At 30.5% G+C, this 22,055-nt stretch overlaps 1 protein-coding gene and 1 long non-coding RNA gene across 4 annotated transcripts in view; one reads left to right on the forward strand and one right to left on the reverse strand.

Moving 5' to 3' along the window:
- Positions 1-22,055, forward strand: part of LOC119600822 — a 93,243-nt gene that overhangs the window by 55,001 nt on the left and 16,187 nt on the right. For all 3 annotated transcript variants that reach the window (XM_037951385.1, XM_037951386.1, XM_037951387.1), the window contains exon 3: positions 10,952-11,082. In XM_037951385.1, coding sequence (XP_037807313.1) covers positions 10,952-11,082 — 131 coding nt within the window. The remainder of the gene's footprint in view (positions 1-10,951; positions 11,083-22,055) is intronic.
- The window catches only part of LOC119600827, an 87,975-nt gene that overhangs the window by 7,489 nt on the left and 58,431 nt on the right, over positions 1-22,055 (reverse strand). The window contains exon 3 of the long non-coding RNA XR_005231164.1: positions 10,997-11,076. This is a non-coding gene — a long non-coding RNA (uncharacterized LOC119600827). The remainder of the gene's footprint in view (positions 1-10,996; positions 11,077-22,055) is intronic.

Raw genomic sequence — 22,055 nt, forward strand, 5'->3', positions numbered from 1 at the left:
TAGTTCTGTTCTAGTTCTGTTCTAGTTCTGTTCTAGTTCTGTTCTAGTTCTGTTCTAGTTCTGTTCTAGTTCTGTTCTAGTTCTGTTCTAGTTCTGTTCTAGTTCTGTTCTAGTTCTGTTCTAGTTCTGTTCTAGTTCTGTTCTAGTTCTGTTCTAGTTCTGTTCTAGTTCTGTTTCTAGTTCTGTTCTAGTTCTGTTCTAGTTCTGTTCTAGTTCTGTTCTAGTTCTGTTCTAGTTCTGTTCTAGTTCTGTTCTAGTTCTGTTCTAGTTCTGTTTCTAGTTCTGTTCTGTTCGTTCTAGTTCTGTTCATTCTGTTCTAGTTCTGTTCTAGGTTCTGTTCTAGTTCTGTTCTAGTTCTGTTCTAGTTCTGTTCTAGTTCTGTTTAGTTCTGTTTCTAGTTCTGTTCTAGTTCTGTTCTAGTGTCTGTTAATTCTGTTCTAGTTCTAGTTCTAGTTCTGTTCTAGTTCTGTTCTAGTTCTGTTCTAGTTCTGTGCTAGTTCTGTTCTAGTTCTGGTCTAGTTCTGTTCTAGTTCTGGTTCTAGTTCTGTTCTAGTTCTGTTCTAGTTCTGTTCTAGGTTCTGTTCTAGTTCTGTTCTAGTTCTGTTCTAGTTCTGTTCTAGTTCTGTTCTAGTTCTGTTCTAGTTCTGGTCTAGTTCTGTTCTAGTTCTGTTCTAGTTCTGTTCTAGTTCTGTTCTAGTTCTGTTCTAGTTCTGTTCTAGTTCTAGTTCTGTTCTAGTTCTGTTCTAGTTCTTTCTGTTCTGTTTCTAGTTCGGTTCTAGTTCTGTTCTAGTTGCTGTTCTAGGTTCTGTTCTAGTTCTGTTCTAGTTCTGTTCTAGTTCTGTTCTAGTTCTGTTCTAGTTCTGTTCTATTTCTGTTCTAGTTCTGTTCTAGTTCTGTTCTAGTTCTGTTCTAGTTCTGTTCTAGTTCTGTTCTAGTTCTGTTCTAGTTCTGTTCTAGTTCTGTTCTAGTTCTGTTCTAGTTCTGTTCTAGTTCTGTTCTAGTTTTGTTCTAGTTTTGTTCTAGTTTCTGTTCTAGTTCTGTTCTAGTTCTGTTCTAGTTCTGTTCTAGTTCTGTTCTAGTTCTGTTCTAGTTTCTGTTCTAGTTCTGTTCTAGTTCTGTTCTAGTTCTGTTCTAGTTCTGTTCTAGTTCTGTTCTTGTTCTGTTCTGGTTATGTTCTAGTTCAGTTCTAAACAGCTCTCAGTTCAAAAAATATAACTTTCTTGACCAATTTCTCTTAAACTTTCCAACAATTTTATTTCTTAATTTAACTCTTAAAATTACAACTTTAAAACAAAATCTCCCATCCACCTCTATACATATGTATGTATATGACGACAATATTTTATAATTTTCCTCAATATTTTCCATTTAATAATATAATTATTAAGTAAAATAAAATACATTGTAAGTTATAAAATTACAAACAGAAAAAATCTCCCATGATTGTCTTGTAAACATTTTCCTGGGAATTTTCCATTTAATTTTTAATTTTATTTTTCATTTTACTAAAGTTGTTTATAAGAAGATTTAATCATTATAATAATATGTATATAAATAAATAAAAAATATTTTTGCAATTTGTTGGAGGATGAATAAAATGTGAATGATTTTAAGAAGATTGGTTGGTAGTTTGAAGTATCATTCACATGCCATTAAAGATTTTTTGCTCGAAAACATAAAGATACCGCTAAAATGTGAGATTTTGTTTAGGAAATTTGAGCTTTTAAAGCGGTTTAAATGGTATTTAAAAGAAATTTATTGAAAAAATGGGTCAATAAGAAAAAAAGATGAAAGAACAAGTAAGAACACTTTGATTCCTAGTTGACAGTTCCAGTTTTAATAAAAGTAGTTAAAATGTTCCTTTTGTTGTGGTCAATTTAAAACATTATCGATAAACATAAAAACTTTGACCTCTGTTTAAAACAAGAGGTCATAAGGTCTATTGGCATTTTGTGTCTTTTAAAGTATCACTTAAATAAACATTTTGACATTGGTTCTGGTCCATTAACTTTTCAGCAAAATTCGTAAAACAAAGAAATTTAACAAAAGACCAGTAACAATCGAGCCACAGGCCGGTACTTGTTAATAACAATAAAAACAAATACACAAATGACCCAAAGGTACACAGAAAGAGAGAGTAAGACAGACGGACAGTCGGATGGACGGACATAATTGAACGCACTACCAACGTCTGCCGGATAATCAACGTAAATTGTACAAACAAATGACAACAAACAATAAATAAACAAAATGTTTTAAGTGAAAAAAAAACTACAAAATTAAGACCTTAAAATGTATTAGAAATATTGAAGGATCTAAACAGGATGTGTTTTAGGCTGTTAGAGGACAAGAGCACGTGGCACTCAAGAGTAACAAAATGACAAAAGTATTTGGTTCAAAAACTAAAAGAAAAAATTACTCAAGTTAATAAACATTCGATTTTTAATGTTTTCTTGATTAAACCTAACAAAGGTGTCTGTCTCTCTTTCTCACTCTCTGTCTTTTGCTTAATATGTTAGTTCAAGGGAACCAAAGATGACACGTGCTATAGTTTTGACATGTTTCCATAGTTTTACAAGAGAAACTTAAAAGTTTTTGCCATTATTTCCTAAACTATTAAATGAATTTCCCAATTAATAGCTCTAGAATTAAAAGAAGAGTTTAGAAAGTGTCTACATGCCAAGTCATGCCTGTTTACACGAGAGTCTTTCTTTGTGCCCCAATAGAAACAAAAGGCAAAAATAAATAAAGATAATTAAACATCAAATAAAATTGACCGCTAATTGTCTAAATATTTACTTGGATGACAATTTATGGCAGTTGTAAAACATTGGGTAGGGGGTTGAATTGAAAATGTAAGATCATAAAATGTTAATATTTCAATTCCAAAAGGTGACCATTGCGTCTTAGACACGTGATTAAGTCATTAAATTAATGCTAAAAACAATTGTTAAAATTTTCTGTTTTTTTTTGGAGGTTAAAAGGGTATTTTTGCCAAATCTTCAAGTGAAAATATTAAGGCACGCATTTTGGAAATTAATTGAAATATATCTAACCCTTCGCTTTTATTGGTCTTTAATTAAAAGTAATTTTTATGATAATTTAATTACTGAATTAATAATACCAACAATAATAAAACATTTTATTAATAAATATTTGTTAATGGAAAAAAGGAACCAATTTTTATAACTATGATACATATAAAATTTAAATGACTCAATAAGTTCTTAAATATTCAGTTAACCTTTTGACTTGATAGCATGGAACCTAATAAAAACTTTAAAGTTGAGATTCAAAACAGTTAGTTCTAGCTTAGTTTGAGTTATAGATCACAATAGATCTAGTTCAATACTCGCTCTGTTCTCCTTCAGTTGTATTTCAGTTCTAGTTCAGTTGTAGTTTAGTTTTAGTTCAGTTCTAGTTCAGTTCTCCTTCAGTTGTATTTCAGTTCTAGTTCAGTTGTAGTTCAGTTCTAGTTCAGTTCTAGTTCAGTTCTAGTTCAGTTCTAGTTCAGTTCTAGTTCAGTTCTAGTTCAGTTCTAGTTCAGTTATAGTTTCAGTTCTAGTTCAGTTCTAGTTCAGTTTTAGTTCAGTTCTAGTTCAGTTCTAGTTCAGTTCTAGTTCAGTTCTAGTTCAGTTCTAGCTCAGTTCTAGTTCAGTTCTAGTTCAGTTCTAGTTCAGTTCTAGTTCAGTTCTAGTTCAGTTCTAGTTCAGTTCTAGTTCAGTTCTAGTTCAGTTCTAGTTCAGTTCTAGTTCAGTTTAGTTCAGTTCTAGTTCAGTTCTAGTTCAGTTCTAGTTCAGTTTAGTTCAGTTCTAGTTCAGTTCTAGTTCAGTTCTAGTTCAGTTCTAGTTCAGTTCTAGTTCAGATCTAGTTCAGTTCTAGTTCAGTTCTAGTTCAGTTCTAGTTCAGTTCTAGTTCAGTTCTAGTTCTAGTTCAGTTCTAGTTTCTAGTTCAGTTCTAGTTCAGTTCTAGTTCAGATCTAGTTCAGTTCTAGTTCAGTTCTAGTTAGGTTCTAGTTCAGTTCTAGTTCAGTTCTAGTTTCTAGTTCAGTTCTAGTTCAGTTCTAGTTCAGTTCTAGTTCAGTTCTAGTTCAGTTCTAGTTCAGTTCTAGTTCAGTTCTAGTTCAGTTCTAGTTCAGTTCTAGTTCAGTTCTAGTTCAGTTCTAGTTCAGTTCTAGTTCAGTTCTAGTTCAGTTCTAGTTCAGTTCTAGTTCAGTTCTAGTTCAGTTCTAGTTCAGTTCTAGTTCAGTTCTAGTTCAGTTCTAGTTCAGTTCTAGTTCAGTTCTAGTTCTAGTTCTAGTTCAGTTCTAGTTCAGTTCTAGTTCAGTTCTAGTTCAGTTCTAGTTCAGTTCTAGTTCAGTTCTAGTTCAGTTCTAGTTCAGTTCTAGTTCAGTTCTAGTTCAGTTCTAGTTCAGTTCTAGTTCAGTTCTAGTTCAGTTCTAGTTCAGTTCTAGTTCAGTTCTAGTTCAGTTCTAGTTCAGTTCTAGTTCAGTTCTAGTTCAGTTCTAGTTCAGTTCTAGTTCAGTTCTAGTTCAGTTCTAGTTCAGTTCTAGTTCAGTTCTAGTTCAGTTCTAGTTCAGTTCTAGTTCAGTTCTAGTTCAGTTCTAGTTCAGTTCTAGTTCAGTTCTAGTTCAGTTTCTAGTTCAGTTCTAGTTCAGTTCTAGTTCAGTTCTAGTTCAGTTCTAGTTCAGTTCTAGTTCAGTTCTAGTTCAGTTCTAGTTCAGTTCTAGTTCAGTTCTAGTTCAGTTCTAGTTCAGTTCTAGTTCAGTTCTAGTTCAGTTCTAGTTCAGTTCTCAGTTCTAGTTCAGTTCTAGTTCAGTTCTAGTTCAGTTCTAGTTCAGTTCTAGTTCAGTTCTAGTTCAGTTCTAGTTCATTCCAATTTCAGTTCTAGTTCAGTTCTAGTTCAGTTTTAGTACATTTCAACTTTAGTTTATTCAGTTCTAGTTCAGTTTTAGTACATTTCAACTTTAGTTTATGTTCATTCCCAGTTGGTTTCTAGTTCAGTTTTACTCAGTTTTACATCCAATCTTATTTCAATCAAATTGAATTCCAATTCATTTCTACACGAGTTCTAAATGAGATAAATTTTCCCAAAAATTTCTTTTAGAACGTTCGATAAATCATGATTAACCCCAAAATAAACTCGCCTCCTTATTCTAATCAAAACAATGAAGAAAAAAACGCATAAAAAGGATGTAATAAATTTTGTTTAAATTACTATAAAACTTCCTTTTGGAAATAAACAAAATAATAAAAAACTACAGAAAAAATCACAAAAATTTCTTGGAAATAAATAAACAAAGCTTGAGGTCATAAAACTTGAGCTCATTTTACAAAATATTCAACAAAACACTCCCTGGTAAATTGTTGTTAAGCTAAACTATAACAAAAAAAAATTAATTACAACAACTACAAAACTTAACAAATAAAACAGATTTGTTATCCTTAAAACAAAAACAACTAAATAAATCATAAAAATAAAAGTACAACTCCATCTCTCTCTGACTGTGGCACATAATCAGAATATTTACGGAAAAAGTGGACATAAATAATAAAAACAAAAAATAAAAAATTAATTTAATATTTTTATGCACGAGTACAATAATAAAAAAAACACAAAAAGCCGCCTTAACTAGAACTTAAAAAATATAATGGAAAGTCTAATTAAAATTATGAATTAATTACTTCTTTCTAGGGGGTGTGAGGTGGTGAAAAGTATTAAAATGAAACTAGTGTCAGGAAAGCCAGCCTTTTATAGCGCAATATTTAGAATGGAAGTTAAGGGTTTGGGGTTTTATAAAGTAGATTTCTTTTTTTTTTCAACAAAACACGCACCTTTTTGTGTTGATTTCACAAAACAAGTGTGTGATGCAATCTCTGTCAGTGAATTTTTATTACAGGTTTAAAAAAAATGTACACAAATTAACTAAAAATGTGAAGTTTACTTAACCACATAGAAGATCCCTTTCCTCCATCTTATTCTTTGGAATAATAAAATCGTTCTGTTGCTTTTGCTATTTTGAAATTAAACCTCTAACGACATTTGTTTTATCGCACTTCCACTACAATGAACATAATATTATGACGTTTTTTTCTCTTTTCAATTTGATTAAATGTAAAAAAATCTTCATACTTTTTGCAAGGATTGTAGTTAATATGAGTAACTCTAGACGATACACTCACAAAAAAAATAATAGCAAATATAAATTTTTTACTAAAAATCTTGATTAGTTCTAGTTCAAACTAGTTAAGTTCTGATTAAGTTCCAGTTAAGTTTTAGTTCAGTTTATGTTCAGTTCTAGATCACTTTTAATTTAGTTCTTATTCATTTCTAGTTCAGTTCTAGTTCAGTTCTAGTTCAGTTCAATTCTAGTTCAGTTCTAGTTCAGTTCTAGTTCAGTTCTAGTTCAGTTCTAGTTCAGTTAGTTCAGTTCTAGTTCAGTTCTAGTTCAGTTCTAGTTCAGTTCTAGTTCAGTTCTAGTTCAGTTCTAGTTCAGTTCTAGTTCAGTTCAGTTCAGTTCTAGTTCAGTTCTAGTTCAGTTCTAGTTCAGTTCTAGTTCAGTTCTAGTTCAGTTCTAGTTCAGTTCTAGTTCAGTTCTAGTTCAGTTCTAGTTCAGTTCTAGTTCAGTTCTAGTCAGTTCTAGTTCGTTTAGTTCTAGTTCAGTTCTAGTTCAGTTCTAGTTCAGTTCTAGTTCAGTTCTAGTTCAGTTCTAGTTCAGTTCTAGTTCAGTTCTAGTTCAGTTCTAGTTCAGTCTAGTTCAGTTCTAGTTCAGTTCTAGTTCAGTTCTAGTTCAGTTCTAGTTCAGTTCTAGTTCAGTTCTAGTTCAGTTCTAGTTCAGTTCTAGTTCAGTTCTAGTTCAGTTCTAGTTCAGTTCTAGTTCAGTTCTAGTTCAGTTCTAGTTCAGTTCTAGTTCAGTTCTAGTTCAGTTCTAGTTCAGTTCTAGTTCAGTTCTAGTTCAGTTCTAGTTCAGTTCTAGTTCAGTTCTAGTTCAGTTCTAGTTCAGTTCTAGTTCAGTTCTTTTCAGTTCTAGTTCAGTTCTAGTTCAGTTCTAGTTCAGTTCTAGTTCAGTTCTCAGTTAGTTCAGTTCTAGTTCAGTTCTAGTTCAGTTCTAGTTCAGTTCTAGTTCAGTTCTAGTTCAGTTCTAGTTCAGTTCTAGTTCAGTTCTAGTTCAGTTCTAGTTCAGTTCTAGTTCAGTTCTAGTTCAGTTCTAGTTCAGTTCTAGTTCAGTTCTAGTTCAGTTCTAGTTCAGTTCTAGTTCAGTTCTAGTTCAGTTCTAGTTCAGTTCTAGTTCAGTTCTAGTTCAGTTCTAGTTCAGTTCTAGTTCAGTTCGTAGTTCAGTTCCCTAGTTCAGTTCTAGTTCAGTTTCTAGTTCAGTTCTGTATCAGTTCTAGTTCCGTTCTAGATCAGTTCTAGTTCAGTTTAGTTTCAGTTCTAAGTTCAGTTCTAGTTCAGTTCTAGTTCCAGTTTTCTAGTTCAGTTCTAGTTCAGTTTTAGTTCAGTTCTAGTTTTCTAGTTTTTTCGGTTCTAGTTTAGTTCTAGTTCAGTTTAGTTAGTTCAGTTCAGTTCAGTTCTAGTCAGTTCTAGTTCAGTTCTAGTTCGTTCTAGTTCAGTTTCTAGTTCAGTTCTAGTTCAGTTCTAGTTTCAGTTCTAGTTCAGTTCTGTTCAGTTCTAGTTCAGTTCTAGTTCAGTTCTAGTTCAGTTCTAGTTCAGTTCTAGTTCAGTTCTAGTTCAGTTCAGTTCAGTTCTAGTTCAGTTCTAGTTCAGTTCTAGTTCAGTTCAGTTTAGTTCTAGTTCAGTTTAGTTCAGTTCTAGTTCACTTCTAGTCATTTCTACTTCGGTTCTATTTCGGTTCTAGTTCAGTTATAGTTTATTTATTGTGCAGTTTTTTTCAAGTTATTCTGACTGTTTTATTTCTTTGAGTGTAATTTCTTAGAAGAGCAAAATAATTAAAGAAATACGAGTGTTTTTGGAATCTAAAGTCATAACAAAACATATTTAAAACAAAGTTGTTTTTCAAAATAAAAAGGAGTGTCCATTTAAATAATATTTGAGGTTTTTTCCTAGTTAATGTCCTTTTCAAAACTCATACTTTATACCAGGATATTTAATACTTTAACAAGTCATAAGCTAAAATGTACATTAGAAAAATAAAATAAAACATAATTTAAAATGTGGTTTCAGTTGCAACACAGAAAAGAAGGTGTTGAATTTTCTCTTAAATGTAGAGAAATGTCATCAACGCAGGGTTGTATGAAATGGGTACTCGAAGGCAGGGTTGTTTTAATCACATTAACACTCTCTGACTACAAATTTTTCATGCGTAAATTAGTAACAAAGTAATATTTTTTTGTACGTTGGCTTTTTTTTACTATTTTACATTTTTGATTACTGATTAAAATCATAATTTATGACATCAGACTACATTTGCAGAGGAAAACAGTAAAAAACTTATTTTTCCATTTTAGCAAAAAGAAATAAAAACTTTTTTTGTTTTAGTAGCAAGATTATAAAAATTCCTTTTTTAGGTCTACTTTGTCAGTCTATAAATCAATTTTATAACATTTTTGCTTTGACAAATTTATTAAAATTTCCAAATATTTCTTTGTTTTTGGCAGCCAAAAAGGAAACCCTTAAGAGGGGTTGGGGGCCAGTTGAAAATATAAATAAGCAAATAGTATTTAATAATAATAAAAATATTTTATAAATGTCATAATTTAGTAACAAAATTTTACTTAGTGTTTTTTCATTTCTTTTCTTGGCTGCTGATAATTTTGGAGTTATCGCTAGTTGTTGAAAAAAAGGAAGCCCATAGTAGGTGGGGTAAGAGTTAGTGGGCCTCGGGGGTAGGGGGTTTATAAATTGTACATAAATAAACTGGGTCTGTGTAATAAAATATTAGTGACACCATTAAAATTTATATTCTTGTTTGTAGTTTTTTTTTATATATTTTTCTTCTTCTACTTGCATAGAATTACAATAACATTTACATTTACTAAAGCTGCTTGTTGTTTCTTGTAGTTTTTTTTTTGTTTAATATTATAAATATTATTATTTATTTGCTGAAGTTACTATGGTGATTTAAGTTAATAAATTTTTATTATTTTGTATTTATATGAACTAAATAACAACAAAAACAACAACTGCAAAATAATAATAAAAATACGAAATTGAAATTGTTTTTACAAACTGTCATAACTATTGCCAACAAAAGTTGTAACAGACAAAAATGTGAAGAATTTTATATATTTTTTTAACTAAATATTAGTACACAATATGATAACTAGCTGTAAAGGCAACAACACAATTTTTTAAAATTTTATAAATCTTGTAAAACTGAACTAAGAATTAACTAGAACTAAACCAGAACTGAACCAGAACTGAATTACAACTGAACTAGAACTAGAACTGAACTAGAACTGAACTAGAACTGAACTAGAACTGAACTAGAACTGAACTAGAACTGAACTAGAACTGAACTAGAACTGAACTAGAACTGAACTAGAACTGAACTAGAACTGAACTAGAACTGAACTAGAACTGAACTAGAACTGAACTAGAACTGAACTAGAACTGAACTAGAACTGAACTAGAACTGAACTAGAACTGAACTAGAACTGAACTAGAACTGAACTAAAACTGAACTAGAACTGAACTAGAACTGAACTAGAACTGAACTAGAACTGAACTAGAACTGAACTAGAACTGAACTAGAACTGAACTAGAACTGAACTAGAATTGAACTAGAACTGAACTAGAACTGAACTAGAACTGAACTAGAACTGAACTAGAACTGAACTAGAACTGAACTAGAACTGAACTAGAACTGAACTAGAACTGAACTAGAACTGAACTAGAACTGAACTAGAACTGAACTAGAACTGAACTAGAACTGAACTAGAACTGAACTAGAACTGAACTAGAACTGAACTAGAACTGAACTAGAACTGAACTAGAACTGAACTAGAACTGAACTAGAACTGAACTAGAACTGAACTAGGAACTTGAACTACGAACTGAACTAGAATGAACTAGAACTGAACTAGAACTGAACTAGAACTGAACTAGAATGAACTAGAACTTGAACTAGAACTTGAACTAGAACTGAACTAGAACTGAACTAGAACCTGAACTAGAACTGAACTAGAACTGAACTAGAACTGAACTAGAACTGAACTAGAACTGAACTAGAACTGAACTAGAAACTGAACTAGAACTGAACTAGAACTGAACTAGAACTGAACTAGACCTGAACTAGAACTGAACTAGAACTGAACTAGAACTGAACTAAAACTGAACTCGAACTTAGAAACTAGAACTGAACTAAGAACGTGAACTAGAACTGAACTAGAACTGAACTAGAACGAACTAGAACTGAAACTAGAACTGAACTCGAACATGAACTAGAACTTGAACTAGAACTGAACTAGAACTCTGAACTAGAACTGAAACTAGAACTGAATAGAACTGAACTAGAACTGAACTAGGAAAACTGAACTAGAACTGAACTAGAACTGAACTAGAACTGAACTAGAACTGAACTAGAAACTGAACTAGAACTGAACTAGAACTGAACTATAACTGATACTAGAACTGAACTATGAACTGAACTAGAACTGAACTAGAACTGAACTAGAACTGAACTAGAAACTGAACTAGAACTGAACTTAGAACTGAACTAGAATTACTTGAAACTAGATAACTAGATGAACTAGAACTGAAACTAAATTTGCTGTGGAAGAATATCGCTGGAATGCATCTGTGATTTTTCAAATTTTCGTTTATACAATTAAAGATTAATTAATTAACAAATTAATTTCATCTTTGCTATCAATTATTCATTGATTCCCCCCTAAAATACTAAATCAAACATTTGATTAATTATTATAAGAAATTTGTTATAACTTGTGGTAATTGTTAATTTTTTTGTATTTTTTCTCTGTTCTTATTACAGTTGTTATGCATAAGGATAAAGAAGAAAATGGTAATAGTGTCTTACCTCATATACACGCACATGATGGCTATCGGACACGAGAGCTGGGAGCTTTCGAACATGGTCTATTAGATGGTGATATGTTCCTGCAGGTAAAGTAATTTAAGCAAATTATTTAATATGGATGAAAACCGCACACATAGGATGCGAAAATATAAAAATTAAGACATTAATATAAAGAGATTTGATGGTGATTAATTTTATAAGATTTTTTTAAAGAAAAGAGAAAATAATTATGAGGAAAAAGATAATTAATATTTAAAGAATAATCAATCATTTACAATTATTAAAGGAAATATTGTTGAGTTTTATGTAGTCTTTGGTTTAAAATTCTGAAAAAAGGTTGTTTTTGGACAATTTTCCTTAAAAAAACAAACTTAATCGCAAACATTTCAATTCATTCAAATGCAAATTATAACGATTTGCCACCCCACTGACAAAATTTTCAAGAAAAAAACTGCACCTGCATTTAAAATGCACATTTTGTATGCTTTGTTTTTTTTCTCTAAGGAAATTCTACTTTTTTAGGGGTAGAGTGGTAAAAAACAACACCTTTTACTGACAACCAATTTCTAAAAATTTTTTTATAATTTTTTTTTATGGCAACACATGTGTGTATGAGAAATTACAAAAATTATTGAAATGCATTTAGGAGTTTTTGTTGTCTTAGAAAAATGCACCTTGTTTTTTAATGTTCCGTTTCCCAAAAGCTTTTTCTTGTTTTGTTGTTTTTAGTTTCAGTTTGATGGAAATATGCCAAAATTGTTATCAAGTGGTTGTTGTTCTTGTTGGGTTTTTACTTTTTAAATTTAAGCGTTTTTTTTGCACAACAAGTCTGTGTGTATTTCGAAAGTTTTTTTCAATAACACCTCTCATGTTTTCTAGTACTAATTGCTGAGTTGCACAATTGTGCACTTCCGGCCATATTTGTCCTGACACGTCACGTACTCTGTGTCAGTTCATTCATTCATACGTTCGCTCGTTCCTGTTGCAAAAACAAATCCTTTTTCTTACCAGGAAATGCATTTTTGTATGCAATTTCAAAACTTACAACACAAAAAACCACTCAAGACTTCGAAAATATTGTGTTTTTTTTAATTCGGTTCTTTTTACCTGTTGAAGTCTTTTTTGCCATAGTTTGGCTGGTCGAAACGGTTTATACTCAATTTACTCACTCGGTTTTCTTCTAATAATTTTTCCTTTAAAAATGGCATTTTGTCACGCATCCCAACCGAGTGTGTGTGTGTGTTTAACAAGTAGTGAACTTGTTAGTACAAATAATAATAATAACAAAAACAATAAAAAAACAAGTAAAATATTTTAAAATACCTATTGGGAGTTGTTAAATATTAAAGGAATTTTTATGTTTAAAATTTTGATTTTCTCAAATTGTTGTTGTCAAAAAAAATTTTAAATTCCTAAAAAATATTGTGAAAAAATCTGTTAAAATTTCTTTATTTAAAGTTCTTTTAACCACAATTTAAGAATTAAGCAATTTGAGAACCGGTTATTAATCGGTTGTTGTAAAATTTTTCTGCATTTTCTAAACAGCATACTTTTATTATAAATACTTTGTAAAATATGTAAAAATTTTTATTTTTAGTAAATTTTTCATAACCGGTTATGAACCGGTTTTTGTTTTTTAATAAAATTTCAAAAAATTGTATATTTAATTTAAAATTATGTTTAAAAATTGGTAAAATTTCATAATTAAGCAAATTTTCTGTAACGGTTATGAACCGGTTTAGGAACCGGTTTTGTTACAAGAAAAAAACTTTAAGAATTTTGCATTTTTTCTTTTAAAATGTTTTTAAATTAAAAAATTCCTTACTTAAGTGAATATTTTTGAAACGATTATGAACCGGTTAAAGAACCGTCTTAGTAACCGGTTTTTTGTTATAATAAAAAACTTTAAGAATTTTTTTATTTTTCCATTTATAAAGTTTTTAAATTTAAAAATTCCTTAATTTTGTGAATATTTTTGAAACGATTATGAACCGGTTAAAGAACCGTCTTGGTAACCGCGTTTTTGTTGCAAGAAAAAACTTTAAAAATTTTGCATATTTCCTTTTATAAAGTTTTTAAATTTAAAAATTCCTTAAATTAATGAATTATTATTAACTATTAAGAACCGGTTAATGAGCCGTCTTAGTAACCGGTTTTTTGTTAAAAGACAAAACTTTAACAATTTAGCATTTTTCTTTTAAAAAGTTTTTAAATTTAAAAATTCCTTAATTTAGTGATTTTTTTTTAAACAATTATGAACCGCTTTAAGAATCGTCTTAGGAACCGGTTTTTGTTGTAAGAAAAAACTTTAAGAATTTTCCATTTATATTTTCATAAAGATTTTAAATATAAAAATTCCTTAATTTAATGAATTTCTTTTTAATCGATTATGAACTGGTTAAAGAACCGTCTTAGGAACCGGTTTTTGTTGTAAGAAAAATCTGTAAGAATGTAAAATTTTTTCTTTTATAAAGTTTTTAAATTTAAAAATTCCTTAAATTGGTGATTTTTTTATCTATTATCAACCGGTTAAAAAACCGGTTTTTAATATTCAAAAGAAATTTGCAGAAATTTGCAAATTTTTCGTTTAAAAAGAAAATTTTAAGATATTTGTATTTATTTTTCTTAAAAAAAAATTCCAAAATAAAATATATTTTTTATTGAATCGGTTATGAACCGGGTTTTTTATTTTTACAGAAAAATTACACAATTTAACATTTTCCTTTACTATGATTTTTAAAAATCAATTAAGAGATTTCTTTTTGGTTTAAAAGAAAATTGTAAATTTGAAATGTTTATGAACCGGTTAAAACCCGTGTTTTTTGTTTAAAAAAACAGATTTTTTTATTTTTTCCTTACTTATGTGCCAAAATTTTTAAATTCGCTATTATGTGATTTTTTGGCAGCGGTTATGAAGCGGATAAAAACCGGTTTTTATTTTAAAAGAAATTTTTTAAAGTCAAATTTCACAATTTTCTATTTTTCTTCAATAAAATTTCTAAAATTTATAAATTTTTTTAATTTAGTGATTCTTTTGCAACGATTATGAACCGGTTATAAGAACCGGGTTTTGGTTTTAAATGAAACAAATTTAAGAATTTCACATTTAGCTTAAATGAGTTTTCCAAAATTTTTAATTCGTTAATTTAGTGAATATTTTTGAAACGGCTATGAACCGGTTTAAGAATCGGGTTTTTATTCTAGAAGTAAAATATCCATGTTTTGCATTTTTTCTTAAAATTAAACTAGAAACATGTTAATAATGCAAATTTAGCAAAGTTTTTGAAACGGTTATCATGAAAAAATATTTTCATGATTTTAGATATTACGAACCGGTTATGAATCGTATTCAAATTTGAAAACTAAACACATTTTTTAAATCGGTTATGAGTCGGGTTAAAACTGTTTATTTTCTTTAACATCTCGTTGCTCTTGATCTCTCAAAATCTACTTAATGTTTCTGGGCTTTAATATCATTTATATCCATTTCTTCTTTCCCTATTTAATTTTCAACTTGTAGCAGTGTGTAAACTGCTGTGTTGGAACTGCGTATTTATAGCTGAATGGTTGGGCCGGTTGGTATCATTATAATCACTTTAACTTAATTGTTTCTTTTGGTTTTATGTATATCTCGGCTTAAGTTTTACTGCTTCATTCAACATTTTATTGCTTTAATTTCATTGAGTTTTTTTCTCCCTCTCTCTCCCTTCTTAAACCGTCATAAAACATTATAAAATCAGACTAGAATTTTAGCAAATTTGAGCTGAAAATGTTGAAGATCAAGTAACTGATCAGGAATCATTAGAATTGATTGGCTTAGTACTTTTGAAGGAATTACACTTTTAGTTTTAAATCCAAATCACATTTTCAGAAGTCAACGATCAACAGATTTGATTTCAAATCGTTAAAAATGTTTAACATAAAGCTGTTGATATAGATTTAGAACAAAGATCAAGCGACGACGATCAAGCACCATAACACAACAAGATTTGATTGTTTCGAAGCATTAAAACTGATCGGCATATTATATTATGGTCAATACATCTTGATGATCAATAGATCGTCGAAATTGATTGGCATAATGTTGTTGAAGCAAAGATCGATCTGCAAGCGACCGCTGTGATCAAATTGCAAAAGACATTATTAAAATTTGATATCAGAATTTGATTTAGGATTATTAAAACTGATCGGCATATTGTTCAAACAGTAATCAAAACGTTGGATTTTGAACCGTCGAAATGGATTGGCATACTGCTGTTGAAGCAATTCAAGATTTAGAACAAAGATCGATCTGCAAGCGAGATCATGTTCGCTGTGATCAGATTTATAAACACATCATTAAAATTTGATCTCAACATTCAAATTTGAATTCTTAAAAGATCGGCTTATTGTTCTTAGTGTTAAAGCAATTCCAGATCTAGGTGACGATCAAGTGATCTCAGCATTTGATTCGACACATCATAACAGATCAGCATATTGTTATTAAAGCAATTCTCGATGTCTATCTCTTTCTCTCTCTCTCTCTTTAAGAACAACAACCAATTTTTAACAAAGTCTCATCTGCAAGAAATGACGATCAAGAGTAACTGATCAAGTTATATAAAATATGATCAAAACATTTGATTTTGAGTTGATTTTGAATAGGTTATCATAGAAATCATCTAGAATTATCTCATTTATATGTCAGCCTGTACCTTTCTTTTAAAAATGTTTCAAACAAGATTCGACCTTCATGAGATGACAATCAAGAGATCACTTATATAAACTCTTCATTAAAATTGATTGGCATATTGTTTTTAATGTAAAGTCAGATTTTTGACTTCTAGTATACCAAAATCTTTTTAAGAAAATTCGATCTGCTAGTGATCATGATCAAAAATACTAAGCAACTGATCATCTAAATTTGAGAGACTTACAAGTTACGATTTCATCTCTAAATTTGGTTTCATTTAAGTACTGAATTTTAGAAAATTAAACCAAAACCAGAGTAATCTCTTCCAATGTTATTCCCGTCCATTTAATTGCTGTTTATTGCCGTTCATGGTTTATTTAAGTTTAAATAACCCTGCAGAAAAGATGGTGGTAAATAATATTCCAAGATTATTAAATATCCGCTCAAACCATCACGAGCTCTCATAACAGAATGGTTTCTTTTTGTATTTTTCTGCGGTTTTCCGTCTGTGATCTTTATGATGATTATTGATGAGTTGGTGAGCTTGTGAGGAAATGCCCCTTAGGCTTGATGACAATGCCATATCCTTTAATACTTCCACATATGTATATAAACTGATCCAACCGGGCTATACAGCACAGCATACAAAAGAGTTTGGAGAAAAAAAACTTTTTGAGATTTTTAACACTGATGCATTTTAAATTATGACGCCACTTAACATTTTATGATCATCTACTAAATTGTACAAAATGCACAGAGTTAGTTGCGGGCTGTTGAAGTAGAAGAGGCAAAAAAAAAAAAAAAAAGTATCATTGTGTTTTCCTATAGCTGGGGCGTTAATGATCCATGCTGTGCGTTTATTATCCACAGCCAAGACGGTCAGTATTTGTTGAAATTCTTTGTAAACTCTTTATGAGTTTTAAGTTTGAAGTCCCAAGCAAATGCGTGTGTGGTTTTTGGTTTAGCTTTTGGCTCATTTATCTACTTCACCAGCACTGTCCTCCCCTTTGGTAGACTTTAGGCTTTGCAATTCACTCATCCATCTCAAGTTAGACTTTATTAATGTTGCGTTCGCTCTCTCTCTCTCTCTGTCTCTTTCTCATACCCTTAAAAATCAAGTGATATTTAAATACTCAAGTATTAATTGTTCATACTTATTTAAGCTTAAGCCCCTTTTTTTTGCATTTTTTCTCGTTTTCTAAATACACTACTCGTTTTACCGGGCCAGTCCTTTAGAGAAGCCTATTTAATATTCATATTTTATGCTGTTATTATTTTTTTTACTTCTTTTGTATTTTTACAAATGATCATGTTGTCGTCATTAGGTGTAGATGAAATTTATCTTTTATGTTTCTTAATGCTTACAAACTTGCCCAGTTTTGAAAAGTGAGCTAACAGCCGGCCGGGTCCGGTTCTTTGTTTTAATTGATATAGGAAATTTATTATTTAATTGTTTGTTGTGAGCGACTTTATATGAAAATAAACAAGTTATTAAAGGATATGTATTTGAAATTAGTTTAAAAATCCTGGATTAAAGGTGTTTAAGTCATAGTGTTCATGGGTGTTATGACACTTTTAACAGTGTCATAAGGTCCATGGATTATGTTTTCAGAAATTGTCTCTTTATTTCTCATGGAATTGCTCGTAACATCGGCGTAGGCTGCATTTTGTATTTGCAAAAAAGGGTCTTCTATAGCAGATTGTCGGCCAGGAAGGGGAATTTTAAATTCTGGGTTTCTTTTCCTTCAAAAATGTCGATGCCAACCAAGCCTATGGCTTTACTTCTTTAATTTGAAAAAAAAAAATTTTCCATAAAGGACCCCGATTACTCACCAAAGCTTAGGGTGTGAAATCCAAGGATTTCAACGTGCGAAAGATGGTTCAAGTTGTTCAGAAATGGGAATTTTGGCATGGAAACAAAGAATTGTAGGTGATTTCTCCTTGAAGAATATTGTCAAACTAAGAAGAGCTTTCAAATCATTGAGATTTCGAAACTTTTGCAAGAATTCATCCAAATAGAAGAAAATTGGTGACCATATAAATTGAAGCCCAGATATCTTGAAAGATAGACAATTTACATGTCCAAAATACTGCTTAAACGCTACAAAAGAAAGTTTTAAGACTCGTTGAATATTGCAAATAATTGAGAGCTTCTCAAATTTGAGAAATTGGATGCCATATGAATTGAAGTTGAGAGCAAGAATTGGAAGCCATGAATCATTGAAGATTCCTGTAAAAGATAAGAAGAACTTGCAAATCAATGGCAGCTTCACAAACAGCAATATCAAAACGTTTGCGAGAAGCAGAATTCATTCAAAAGTGGGGAATTGAAGCTGAGATATCTTGGAAGAAAGACGATTTTGCATGTCCGAAATGTAACCAGAACGCTATAAAAGAAGTTCATTTTAGCACTGAATCAGTACTTGTGACGCGAAATGAAAGATAACCCAAAGCATAAAGAATCATATATGAAGTCCGTCCAACCAGCCGAATTAACACCAAAGCCAAATATCTATGGCGCTAAAATAATGCTCTGTATTGGCAGGGTTCTTTCATTATTAGCACGGCGCGGTATCCCCAGTTATATTGACAGAGAAATAGGAAACCAGTTACGAATGTAAATGATTCGTTAGAAGCGAATATTGACCAAAAAAAACCCTATGAATATGCGGCATCACATGAAAGCGTAATATTACATCATGACAACCCTTGGTAACACACATGTTTAAAACCTATTAAAAAGTATTACGATGGCAGTGGTTGAAAAGTTTGGCCCACCCGTCTTGTAGTCTAGCCCATTCTTTCGATAGATACAGAACTTTCTCTCTCTCTCTGCGATAGGCTTCATTTTACAACCGGATATCCGAAATAGGCTTGATTAGGTCTTGGCCTTTAAAGTTAGAAGTTCTTTTAGCACGGTGAAAGATAGCAACAATAACTATTTACTTAACAACCGTCGATATGGCTTTCGTAGAGTTCGCTCAACGGAAGACTTACTAGCCTTCCTTTTGGAGAAGTGTTTCATGCTATTTGATAGATTGCAATTGGTAACGTTAACAATTTCTCTCGATTTATTTCGAGTTTTCTCAGATCTCGACCTATAGGAGGTTCTCATCAAACGAGTTCAAGATTAATTCAGCTTTAGCACAAGGCTCCGTTCTTTGTTTCTCCTACTCTATTTCTTATTGTCATCAACGATCTTATATGACAAAGTTCCAACTCTATCTAATATTTTGCCGATGAGAGCAATATCTGCAATTCCTATTCGTTTAATCGTAGCTCAAGCTATTTAGTGTTTGCTGTAAGGAGCCATAGAAAGAAAGAATCGCTTTATTATGACTTAATAATAATCTTTGAATGGGATCGTTTTTATAGAGACGAATCGTTTTACACGATTTACTAACAATCTCTGAATGGAATCATGTTGATAAAGTCGATTTCCTTCTATATTTAGAAGAATGAGATGTTCTTGTTGTTTTGGGGAAGACAATACAGAGCTTTAACTGATAACTTTTTCAAGAGGCGAAGGTAACTTTCAAGTGTACGACATACATCACTCTAACTGGTCTGCTTACTATGGAATAGAACCCATACTATGGAATACAATCCTAATAGAGCTCCGAAGTATGTTTAAACTTTCAAGTGTACGACATACATCGCTCTAACTGATCTCCTTACTGTTGAATAGAACCCTTACTATGAAATCCAACCCTAATAGATCTCCGAAGTATGTTTGAAAGGGTATATGAGAGGGCGAAGGTACTTATCGGCGATTAGGCTAGTAGACTGTAAAACAAGGTTCGATTTAAGAAGATTTAAATGAAATATCCACAAAACACTACTCCCTCTATTCTTCCTCAACCTATTTACCTCGGCCCCACTTTATAAGTAGAAGTCATATCCTGAGTGCTGGTCCAATTAAAGGAAACCTATTAATGTTCGCAAAACGAAGTGCGGAAACATGATGAAATTCAACTTAAATAACGTTTTTTAGGATTTGTTTTATATCGTTATAGTTGATCGTAAAGTCGGGTTTGATCTTCTTGTTACTTTTTGACCGTTATGACATGTTTGCAACATCTGTTTGAGAACAGATAATATTTCGAGAACATCTGATGCCCCAGGATCCCATGTTGACCATATTTAGTTAGATCGTCTTAGCAGTACCGTTTCTAAATTGTTTCTCTCAGTTATAATAATGTTGGAAATCAAACAAAAAAGTGTAATAGTTCAAACATAGCAACAGGAATTTCTTTCATCCAACTGGTTCCACGAAACCTCTACAAAACCACTAAACAAAGTTTATTAAACTTTAAGATCTTTTTAATAAAATTTCAAAGAGAAGAAACAATCCTACAACTTTTTCTTATCAATGCAAACATAACTTGTTGTAACTGATATCTCGGAGACATTTAAACATATTTTGATCTATTTCAAGATTAATATAAAATTTGTTTTTCCTGCTTATTGGCAAATGGCACACAGCGATTTAATCATCTTATAAGTTTGAAATATTTTCCATAACTTAAACATTAGATACTTAGATGAGTAACAATAACAAGAAAAATAATATGAAAATAAGAAAGAAAAAATTATAGAAAAATACTAATTCCCAGAGCGTGAAAATACAAGATTTTAAAGGCAAAACTAAGTTAAAATCTTGTTGTTTTTGTATGGCTAAAAAAGCTAGACTTACAGATACTACAAGAGCAAAAGTTTTTATTTACTTATTTAGCAAATATTTATGGCTAACTGTTTTGAAAACATAAATATTTATTAAAATTATTAATAACTACAACTAACAACACTAACCGAAAATTATATATTTTACGGTTGCTTGTTATAAAATAAAAAAACCTAAAGTTTTTCCAAGAAAATTACAATAACAAAAATACTTTAAGCCTAGACTAGACATAATAAAAGTTTTTGCTGAAAAAAAAAACTAAAAAAACAAACCTTGTTCAATTTATACACACAGAAAACAGATCGATGGGAAATCGGTTACCATGATAAATATTTAGTTAAACTAATTAAAATTGTATCGCTGTTATTGAAAAACTGTATACTTAACTGATTTTCTATATTCAGTATTAAAAAACAATAATACTAATGGAATTGTGGTTTTAACAATTTCTAAATCAATAATTTGAACTGAATTGTATCGGTTATTAAATTCATTTGGCAATTCAGTAAATGCAGCCGACTTTTATTTAGGATTAAAACGTAAGAACATCAAATATTAGTCGCTACAACCGAAAAACAGTATAAAGTAAAAAATATTGAGCACTGCAACCAATTATCAATTGAAATAATTATTTAAAATTTAATTACGGTTAAAGGAACCAAATTCGATGTTCACAACCGATTAATTGGTAATTATAGTTGACGTATACAAAAATAAATAAAATAAAACGAATTTATAATATAAAAAAAACCTAATTACATTTGAGGATAAATTGATGCAGAAATTTGGATAAAAAAGGTAATGTTTGGTGTATTTTATATCTTATAATCTATTTTGTGTTATTTTTCTATAATTTTTAATAATTTTACAGCAGCGGAAAGGCGTGGAAAGATAGTGTTCCTTTGAAAATGTTGAGCAGAATCAAGAGCAAAATCCCTGTTTATTACCATGAAAATCTCAAAGCAAAAGGGGAGAAGTTATTTTATATTTATACGTTTTGTAAGTTTATACATATTTATATTTTATTGTAAATACTTTACACAAAATAAATATATTTTCAAATACACATAATCCACAAATTGTTTTTCTATAAATAATATTTCAGTTGCTAATACCAATAATTTCAATCCAGATTACCGAATAATAATTAAAAATTTTTGTGTACACCATATATTCAGTAATACTAACCGAATTATACAATAATTACAATCGAATTTTGGGATAGTTGTTAGAACCGACTGAATTCGATTGGAAACAAATTCGGTTATCACAACGAATCTGTTTTCTCTGTGTATATTTATTAATATAAATTCGCATGATTTTCAACAATTAACACATACTAAAAGCCACAGCTTAAAGCCATAAACATTTTTTTTCCAAAAAAAAAAAAAAAATATATTAGTTTTGTAGAAGAAGAAAAAAATTGGCCAAAAAAACGCATTTTAAAATCATTTTTAAATCACATTTTAAATTTTAAATTTATTAACAGATGCTTAAAAACGACAACAAGACGGTCAAATGGACAAATGAAAAAATTATTTAACACTTAATCTGCCACAAGTATCACGGTTAAGATGACAACCCAGCAAAGAAAATTAACTTCCAAAGAAGCGAAAAAGATGTTGTTACACTAACACTACGTTCACACATTCTGCTGTCGAAACAAATAGTAGTCGGTTGGTTGTCTGACTAGAAGGCGAATG

This window comes from Lucilia sericata, unplaced genomic scaffold (assembly GCF_015586225.1).
Source record: "Lucilia sericata isolate MDLA Ls3-8-SP2 unplaced genomic scaffold, ASM1558622v1 Contig000123F_arrow, whole genome shotgun sequence".
Lineage (NCBI taxonomy): Eukaryota > Metazoa > Arthropoda > Insecta > Diptera > Calliphoridae > Lucilia > Lucilia sericata.